Source organism: Cygnus olor, chromosome 3 (assembly GCF_009769625.2).
Source record: "Cygnus olor isolate bCygOlo1 chromosome 3, bCygOlo1.pri.v2, whole genome shotgun sequence".
NCBI classification, from domain to species: domain Eukaryota; kingdom Metazoa; phylum Chordata; class Aves; order Anseriformes; family Anatidae; genus Cygnus; species Cygnus olor.
Window position 1 is genome coordinate 25,081,107 of NC_049171.1, and position 10,295 is coordinate 25,091,401.

A 10,295-nucleotide genomic window follows, 5' to 3' on the forward strand; every position below is an offset into this window, starting at 1 on the left:
AATATTAAGTTCAGAGGAAAGCTGAATCGAAACATATCATCTCCATCAAGCCAGAACCTGCAGTCTTCACTCAGCTTTTTCCAGGAAGGGCACATTGCCCACTGTTTGGGCTAAGCCCCCTTCCTATTCCAGCAACTCTAGGGTTGCCAGAAAGAACAAGGGATCCCTTCAGTATATAAGTAGCAGCAAGAACTCATTGAACATACTTTTTAAAATGTAAAGAGTGAGACTTTATTTCAGGTAATCTCTTAAGTATTTAAGACAATTTGTTTCATACAGTGTAGCCCCTAGTTCAGTTGATGATTTTATTTCCTGGTGTGTTCTTGTAGATTCACTTTGAAAGTGTCTGCAGTAGGCTGAAGAGTAATCAAAAACCTTTCACTATTTTCATTAATTTTAATTTTTCTATTCTCAGCAAATACAGAGACAATGATATAGAGTTTCTGTGGGTTTGGGTTGCTGCTCAATGGAAAATTTGCATCAGTCTTGGTATATCTTTTTCTTGGATGGGTAGTTTCCTCTGGCTGCCAGGCTGCAGGAATTTCTTTATGTTGGGGATATTGCTTGTTTTTGCTTTAAAACTCTACAAAACAAAAAGAAAACAGCACTATACTTAAGAACGATGGTAACTGTCAGACATTTAGATGCTATCCATGCTGTAAAAGTAACATCACAGGTTGATCCTGCAGATTATAGTAAAGGATTGTAGTAAATGGGGTTACGTGAGGCTGGTGGCCAATCACTAGTGGGGTTCCCCTGGGCTTCGTTTTAGGCCCATTTCTCTTCAATGTTTTTATAAATGATCAGGACGCAGGACTCGAATGCATACTAAGCAAGTGATAGTAATGATAGTAAATTAGGAAGAGCTGTTGACTTCCTCAATGGTGGAGAGGCCTTGCAGAGAGATCTTGACAAATTAGAAAGCTGGGCAATCCCAACTGCATGAAGTTTAACAAGAGCAAGTGCTGAATTCTGCACCTGGGAAGGGGCAACCCTGTCTGTACGTACAGGCGGGGGGACGAGAGGCTGGAGAGCAGCCCCATAGAAAGGGATCTGAGGGTTCTGGTCGATGGCAAGCTGAACATGAGCCAGCAGCATGCCCTGGCAGCCAAAAGGGCCAACCATGTCCTGGGGTGCATCAGGCACAGCACTGCTAGCCAGCTGAGGGAAGGGATTGTCCTGCTCTGCTCTGCACTTGCGTAGCCTCACCTTGAGTAGTGTGTGCTGTTTGAGGCACCACAGTATAAGAAGGACATAAAACTATTAAAGAGTATCCAAAGGAGGGCAACAAAGATGGTGTAGGGTCTAGAGGGGAAGATGTATAAGGGACAGCTGATGTCCCTTGGTTTGTTCAGCCCAGAGCAGAGCAGGAAGAGGGGAGGCCTCATGGTGGCCTTCAGCTCCCTCACGAGGGGAGCGGAGAGGCAGGCGCTGAGCTCTGCTCTCTGGGGACAGCGACAGGACTCGAGGGAACGGCATGGAGCTGAGACAGGGGAGGGTCAGGCTGGGTGTGAGGAAAAGGTTCTGCACCGAGTGGGTGGTCGGGCACTGGGACAGGCTCCCCAGAGCAGTGGTCATGGCACTGAGCCTGCTGTAGCTCAAGAAGCATTTGGACAATGCTTCAGGCATATGGTCTGATTTTTGGGTGTTCCTGTGTGGAGCCAGGAGTTGGATTCAATGATCCTTGTGGGTCCCTTCCAACTCAGGAAGATATTCTATCATTATATGAGTCTAAGAGTATATGCTTCATCGTATTATCCCTTTAAGTGCCCTGGTGGCTCTAGTGACAGAAGGCTGCAATAACTATCAATATTTCTGGTTGGATAAAATTACTTGTTAAAAATAACATAAAAATCAAATAACTCTCCTTTCCTTACCCTCCCACTCCCCATATTTCTCAGCCAGTTTAAATCAATGGTTCTGCTTTGATTTATCTTCCATGAAAACTGTCTAATTACCTGCAAGAGAGGAAATTTGGCAAGTATATCAGGCTTGGACTCTTCTACCAATAAAATAATTTCAAGTAACTGCACATCTGCTCTGCTAAGCTTGTTGCCAACAAGAAAGTCTTGTCCGTGTCCTTTCAAAACCTAAAAACAAGGAACAATGACCAGAAACAGATGTAACTTGTGTGTGATTAAATATATCTTCATAGTAAGGTCCTACACTGCATGGAGTTATCCTTGAAGCAAGGAAGTACAATAAGAACATCCATAGTACAAACAGATAATCTGACCACACTGTCATCCTAGGCATTATACATCAGTCCTTTCTCTTCTTCATTTTTTTTCTGACAGTTCAGGTCTACCCCTCTTGCCTTCACTTCTGTAGCTCTTGTAATTAGAGCTGCTGCGTTGAAGGCTAGGCTTCAGGGAAAACAACCATCACTGCACAGTATTTGCAAGTTGCTCGAATTCAGCACAGGGCACAGTAAGAGAATCTTGGCCTTTTTCAAATTATGGGTAGCTCCCTTACTTCTCACCTGTTTCTGTTTTGATTTTGTGAATATTGCACTGGGGGTTAGTGTGCCTCAGGTTCTCCAACACCCACCCAGCTTAGCCATCCTCCCTTTTTACCGAAGGACCTCTAATGCTTCTTTTGTATGTGTGGTACAGTGCCTCTAACGGTCAGAGGGTCTTGTACTTCAGAAGGAAATTTCATATAAAAACCAATGCTATCATGGCTTTTGTCTGTAACAACTGATGTGGACAGCTGGGGATTTCAGTGTGTCCTGGGTTGTTATGGCTTTGCATATCTCCCAGATTTGTAAGATCTTCTGTCCCCTCTGTGGTGTCTTGTCTCCAGCCTTGTCCTACTCCCATCAAAACCATGGAATTTATATTTAAGTGGTAATTTGTCTTTCTGTTTTCCTGAATAAAAATTGTTTGTGTAGATCAGGGACAGAGTTTCAGGAATATAGTATTAATTATGCTGCTACATCTTTGCCACGTACCTTCTCAAAGACCGGGAAGTATCTGGTTGTGGCCTTGTCCATAACAGTTGCAAGATGTTCTTCCTTTTTATCCGCTGGTTGGAAGAAATTGCTTGTGATTAACTCATTCAGATCTGCTAATCCTTCCACATACATATCAATTCTGGAAAGGAATAAATCCAGTTGGTCAAGTCAAACACAGGAGAAGTCTGAGTAGCACATAACCAAAAAACTAAAAGGCTGTACTTCTTCATTTTTCACCAGGGGTGATACTCCACTGCATTAACTTTTTTCAAACCTGAATACAGAATTGGTATATGTCATCTAAACCCATGTTAAAAATCAAATCAGACATGTTCAGTTAAACAGCGAGTCTGTACAATTTCTATCAATTATCTTGAAATGTGTTTACCTGGGCTGATCAACTTGAAACATTTACAAATATTTGAGGTAAAAACATGGCTCCCCTGTACTCTTGACTGCTTTTTTTTTCTGATGACTGTATTGACCTCTGATCTTCACAAACTCCCTTGCACCATTCTGCCTATCTTAACTATCTGGTTAATCAGTCATCACCAACAGTCACGCTCAACACATGCTACATGAAAACTTGCTGAATCACCCCAAGTCTAAACATGGCTGGGGATATTCTTGTGTTACACAGAGAAGTAGCATGGGCTGTAGTCTAACAAACAAAGGTAGTACTGGTACATTACAGTGCTCTCTCCTTCAGGTCTTTCCCGTAGAGGTTGTATTTCCCTGCAATGTAGCTGAGGATGGCCCTGGTCTGCACCATCTTCATCCCATCAATCTCCACCATGGGCACTTGCTGGAATAGCAGGTCTCCATCTGGGGAAAAGGGGACAAGACAAGGAGATATTTAGTCTCTGAATGAGCATCATCAGTAGATATGTGGGAAAGTAACCAACCCATGTTATTTTTGATTTGTGGTACTCCTTCTCACTCTCATGGTGTGGAAAAAGCTTACCATGAAGCCAAGAACCATTTGTGAAATGTTAATAACTGACTATTATAGCAATCAGCTTCCTGAAGTCTATTCACCTCTGATGAAGGACCCAAATGCAGAACTTTCAGTAGCCAGTGAAAAAGGCAAGTCCTGCACTGCATGGCCCTAACTCAGATTAATTTTTTATCTATTTATTTATTTATTTTTGTGGTTAATACAGATAGAAGGACTAAAGGATCTGACCCATAATGAGCCAGTTTTTGTTATGTGCTATTAAGTATTTTGGAAACCTGGACTATTTAAGTGTTTGTCAATGTATAATGTTAATATACATGCTAATATTTATCTTCTTGACTACTATATTGACTTTATACAAAAACAAACACCTGTACAGGCCTGAAGCAGGGAATAATGAATGGAATTTCATATGATTCCAGCAAAAGCCAAATACTTCTTGATGTGAGATTGTAGGCAGTGTAAGTCCCTTACTAGTCTGTAGAAGTCTCATTCTAGGAAGGAAGAAGTCAAAATACTGCCCGAAACTGCTCAGAGCAGCACGTCAGAGTGTTTGTTTCATGGGATCACATTTCTTGACTCAGCTAACTGATCAGCTGTGTCCATCTTTGTATCCACTGCAAGGCAGGCATGCACAGAAACAGCTTGCTATTAAAGATATCTTCTTTTATGCTCGTGCCTCAAAATACTGCTGTGCTTTTTGAAAGCTGGCAGGTGGCAGAGGTGGGAATCAATTCGTTGTTCCTGAAGGAGAGCAGGACTGCAAATGCCAACCCAAGCTCAGATTTCTTTGAACAGCCGAGTGAACTGGAATGGCTGAGCACAGACATGTCTTTTGCTTTGGAGGAAATATGAGAATCAGTCCCACAAAGATGGAAGCTAAAGATAGCAAGATGAACAGTTGCCTCAGGAAACAGGAACATGTCAGAAGTACACGTTAAACTCAGAAATACGGAACTCTGGTTTCATACAGATTATAAAACAACAGCTTTGTAGGCAACCTAAAATGCTAATGAATTTCAGGATGATCTGATTACAAAAAATACATTATCATATGACAAGAGGCAGTGGGTACAAATTGAAACACAGGAGCTCCCATCCAAACATCAGGAAGCACATCTTTACTGTGCAGGTGACGGAGCACTGGCACAGGCTGCCCAGAGAGGCTGTGGAGTCTCCTCCTTGGAGATCTTCAAAAGCCTCCTGGACATGGGCCAGGCTCCAGAGGAGATGCTTACTGCAGTGGGCATCTGTGATACCACCTGTTTAATCCAGTCTAGATTATCCTTTGAAGAGACATAAATTTCCTTAGGTGTCCTAAGACAAACAATTCTAATTATCATTATTATCTAATTAAAAAGTGAAGGAAACTTACTTGTCTGTAACTTTTTCAGGTCATCCTTTGTTTCCAGAAAGGCTTCTTCAAACTGCAGGGAATACAGAAGAAAAGTTATGTTGTTACTGCATGTTTTAGCTTCTGCTTGTTGTGAGACAATGAGGGTTCAAAAAGCTGCACTGTTGGGAATTTTCTTAAAAATATATATATATTATTTTTTTTCTCAAAAAAAGGTAAAATTCCTTTAAAAAGTAAATCAGGTTTAAATATATATATATATATTTTGCCTTTGCCATATACTCTCCTCATCCTTCTCCTCCATGATCCATAGTTCTGTGCCTGTAAGATTTTGGCTAACCCTGAGGTGACCAGAAGGCACAAAGCCCTGTCTTCTGAGCAAACAGCAACAGTGATTCTTCTGTTCTCAGTGCTGGCAGGAGATGTTGCAGGGAGGGGGACAGGTAAATTTGCACTGCAACAGTAGATCCGTGTTAGGGTTCCTTTACCACAAGCTGATGAAAGGAGGGATGAAGAGAAGAGATGGTGCTGCATGCGGCTCATCACAGTGATGAAAAAAAACACAGGTCTTAAAACTCACAGATCCCCACACTCCCTCTCCAGTTTGATATCAGAAATCATTGCAGATAAAAACAATGAATGGGTGTTTTATAATACACAGTACTTCAGGGGCAAGCAACGCTGTAATAGTCATAATATATATGCTATTTGGACATGGGGATTTAACTAGGGGCCTTCAGAAGTCAAAGTGCTCGACTGCTGTAATCAGTGATTAAGAAACCAAGTTCTGCTGCTATGATTTTAAATGTTTTGTCTCACTGGCTACAGGGGAGGTGCATTTATAGCGCTAACAGCAGGCTTGGCACGTGATGCTTGGAAGTGAAACAGCAACTTGTCCCCAGCTAAGGGTGTGCTAGCGGTCATCGTTTGCTTGGTCACTGCTGTGCACTAAATGCAGAACCTGAAACTGCTGCTCAGTCCCATTTTTGATACAGAATAGTAAAAATGCATATTTACCGCATGCTTATATATACTTATATATAGCGCATATATACCGCTTTTAGTATAAAAACTATAGACAAACCTCAACTCCGGCAGCCGCCAGTAGCCACCGTATTGGTTCCATTCGGCCACGTGCATTGACATAGTGCAGCCTTGGTTTCCCAGACATGTTTCCAAGTGCCAAATCTCCTACTATCTAGAATAAAGAAGTAAGAACTAAAATGAAGAAGGTTCAGAATGAGTCTCTTGAGTCTCTAACTCGATCTCAAGCATTGGTCAAAGTTGTTGTTGGAAACCAATGCTTGATGATCCAGGTCTGTCATCAAATCATCAGAGGAGATAAAAGTTAGAATACACTGAGAGGTTGCACTGCATCATTTTGCCTTGAGATGTCTTTTATATGTGTAGGTGAGTGGAGCAGAACTGTGAACCTTGAGTGACTGGCCCATGTCAGAGACCATGCAAATCATAGACCGCATCCAGCCCAAAGCCTTCTGTTCTGACCAAAGAGCAGGGAGTGCGATATGCACTGCTCTATTTATTTTGGCCTCATTTCAGGACACAGTTTACTATTTAATCAGGCAGACAATATCAGGTGAATGATTGCCTTAGTTTCTCCAGTAGCCATTAGGCTCCACTATGAAGTGACAGGAGGAATTTTTCCCCCACATGTATGCATTCAGTCTCATTCACAACAGTCCCCACTCCTCTCATTTCTTCAGGCAAGCATCTGAAGGCATGAAATTTAATTTTTACCTCGGTAACATCAAACTGGCTGTCACCACAGACAGACCCAAAGTGAAATATCTGCTCAGTTCAACCCCAGATCTTGCTGGAGTTTAAAGCAACAGCTGTCCCCAGACACACGGCATCCACCCCATTCAGAACCAGTGCACAGCAAATGCAGCAAACCTGCAGGCAGTGCCCAGTTCATACTCGCGTCATGTTTATTAACACCATGTCAACAACAAAGCTGGAGCGTTAACAGCAGCAAAAAGCAAATGGGTACAACAAAACATATCCCCCTTGTAAGGAGTGTGCCATCTTCTCTAAAATAGGAAGCACTTCATTCACACATCCGAAATCTAAATTGCTTTTTCTTGAGTCTGTATACCCAGAAAGCAGTTGGTTAATAATTAAATATCTGATGCACATAACCAAGTTAGTAAAGCACATTCAGGAATTTAATCCACAAGATCAATTCACTGACTTTAGTTTCAAGTGCACTAATTCCCCATGCATGCCAAAATCCCCAAAGCTTACCTTGTACGGAGTATATCCCCCTCTAAGCTCTCAGTAGCTTTGCCGTGTGATTATAAAGGTTTTAGCCCCTCCTACAAAGAGAATTACAGACACCTCTGCTGTTGGGAAATTCCTATTTCTCGAGCAAATTAAAACAACTAAGTCTAATCACTTCTCACCTACAGGAAATAAATTTCTGACTAATGCTGATGGTGCACAAATGTAAGACTCAGGAGAGGTCATGATTGTTTGGGAAAACTATGCTGACAGAAATTTTGTGCTTCTTAATTTCATTGTTTGGCAGTCTGCGAGCTAAAAATAATCAGAGCTGCCAAAAAGCTCCCAAGATTTAAAAAGATGCTGTGATAGCAATCAAAATTTTATTTAAATTCTTTATGATTTCATAGTTTTGTACAACTTTATGCATGTTGTATCAGCTAATTCTGCTTGAATCCTTCATAACCTTCCTTCTCTTCCTTTAGTGATGGGGGATATATCTTCAGGACATTTTTTTTTTCCTGATGAATTTCATTCCTGGACATAGAAGTGTTCTTTTTTCGGTTTCTGTCAAAGATATTTCTCTGATTTGACCTGGTGAAAAAGGATATAGCTGATGACTGAGGAGGCAGCAAACAGAGGTTGGCATCAGAAGAGCAAACTCCTGTTTCCTTTTGAGAACTCTTGATTCCAAAGAGTCTACACAGCATGAACTCCCTTGCCCCGTCCTGCTGTCTAATCTATCTGGTTAATACTGCTGTAGGCATCACATGCAAGCAAGGTCGACGTGCTACGTGGAAATCTGCTGAATCACCCTGACTCTGATTGCGAGCGGGGATATTCTTCTCGTTTTACATAGAGAGGGTTATAACTGTAGTCAAACAAAGAAGTGTGTTGTTGCAGTACAAGTCTCTCTCGTTCAGGTCCTCCCTGCAGATATACTTTGCTGCTGTATGGCTGAAAATGATCCTCATCCCACCAATTTCCACCACCAGTGCCTGTTAGACCAACGTGGTCCATGCTTGACAATAAAATGAACAGCATTATTTAGAGCTAGAACAGAAGGAAGAGTCATCAAAATGGTCACCACATCAAAGTCTTGTCTTTTAGGAGGTGCCTAGTCGAGGTGAGCACACCACAGTGTGTGTCCCAGGGCATCCACCAGCCTCCTGCTACTGCTCTGGTGAGACCAGCTGCCGGCCCTGCAGGGTGTCCTGCAGCTCTGACCATGCCTTAGAGAGCCCCAGATGAGAGCAGTGGAAGCCCACCACAAGTCACCCACATTTTGCTCATAATTTGTTCATATTTTATAATGAAACAGAACTCGGCATAAGAACATTTTGCTTGCTTGCTTGAGAAAGGACTGCTTTCCCTTCTAGGCTTCTGGGAGTGCTGACATTTGCTTTTAGCATTTTTTTTTACGTGCTAAGCGGTGTGTTCCAAAGTGTTCCAGCTTTGTTGGACAAATATGACTTATCACCCAGAGCCTGGGATAACGCAGGAGATTGAAGGTTTCTCTGTGCAGACCTATACACTGAGGTGTGTCTGGTGAAGTCTGTGCACATGCCAACTCACTCTTAGGTAGAGTAGCTGCCCAAACTTTTGCAAGCCTGGCTTTGGCAAAGCCCAGAACTGTAGGAAATATCCCAGAAGATCTAGAGACTACTCCTACATGGGCTTTAACTCCACTGTACTAAAAGAATGCAAGGTAAGAAACATGAACTTGAGCATGAAAGTTGATCACAGTGTAGACAACCTGTGTGAAACTCATCTCACCTAACCTTGTAGACACTTACATCTAGTCCATCTGTCTAGCCTCCTTTAAATTTGTCTGCATCCAGGTAGGAGGTATCCCTCACCAATCACTTGAGCCACAGCTGATATCCAAACCAAAGCCAGCAGTATGCACGCAGAAGGTAGATGGATTTCTATCTTGCATGCCTGAAGGCATCTGATCTCTTATGTTCTTCTAGGTTCAGACTGATCATCCAGGAGTTAAGGCTAGGGGAAATCTCAAATATACCCTGATGATTTAGGAGTGAATATTCACCACAGCTGCTGCTGATGACCACCAGCTTGCTTCCATTTGGTGTCTTCTTTTAAAATAGTAAGGCATAAATAAATATATATAATAATCACATTTTTTTTCGGACATGATACCAATTTCCTGACAAAGCATAGAAAAATTCTGTGCCATCAGACATTGTGGATTTTCCTCTCTACATAAAACATGTCAGAATTATGTTAGTTTGGTTTGGAGCTACGTTCAAAATTATGAGCCAATATTTAAAAGGTAAGGGAAATAGGTGCACATACAAACTGTTGTGTCTCACTGTATTAACAGGGGAAAGAGGGCTTGTAGAGAAGGGAGCCTCAGCCGGGACTAATGAGACCTGCAGAGATATGCCCAGCCCTGCCTTGCTGCAAATATAAAGGGCAGCTCTGGAGTTTTCTATGATTTAAAACACTTGATTGTTGTTTTTCCAAACCAGTGCTGCATGTGTTCAGCGCACTCACACATTGTGTCCCATAAAACATTTCTCCACGCTGAGTTACACACGCTGAACCAGGCTGGGTAGGTACGCAACCAGACTATCTTATAAACCCAGGAATATGTTGTTTACAAAAGATAGCCTTGCAGTTATCCGCAAGATATCCCCGGGGTATTACTTGCTCACCGTTGCGTTTATAGCTCTCTCTGCACATTAACAGCACGCTAAGCTCCTGGGAAGCAATCCGCTGCTTTGAGATTTTCTTCAAGTTCCCTCTAGCTTGCTTCCTTTCTC

The 10,295-nt window shown here is 42.2% G+C and overlaps 1 protein-coding gene across 2 annotated transcripts; it reads right to left on the reverse strand.

Annotated features, from left to right (window-relative positions):
* Positions 1-213: 213 nt before the first annotated feature.
* LOC121068615 (glutathione S-transferase-like) lies at positions 214-8,326 on the reverse strand. 2 transcript variants are annotated; one of them, XM_040553929.1, is made up of 8 exons: positions 7,692-8,326; positions 7,534-7,604; positions 6,353-6,466; positions 5,290-5,341; positions 3,649-3,781; positions 2,954-3,095; positions 1,959-2,090; positions 214-583 (listed from the first exon to the last, which is right to left on the reverse strand). In XM_040553929.1, exons 3-8 carry the CDS (start codon positions 6,437-6,439, stop codon positions 464-466), a joined length of 666 nt encoding a protein of 221 aa, XP_040409863.1. In that variant the 5' UTR covers positions 6,440-6,466; positions 7,534-7,604; positions 7,692-8,326; the 3' UTR covers positions 214-463. The 2 variants fall into 2 exon arrangements, with proteins under 2 accessions (XP_040409863.1, XP_040409864.1); XM_040553930.1 differs by having other exon boundaries at positions 8,104-8,229.
* Between the last annotated feature and the right edge of the window lie 1,969 nt (positions 8,327-10,295).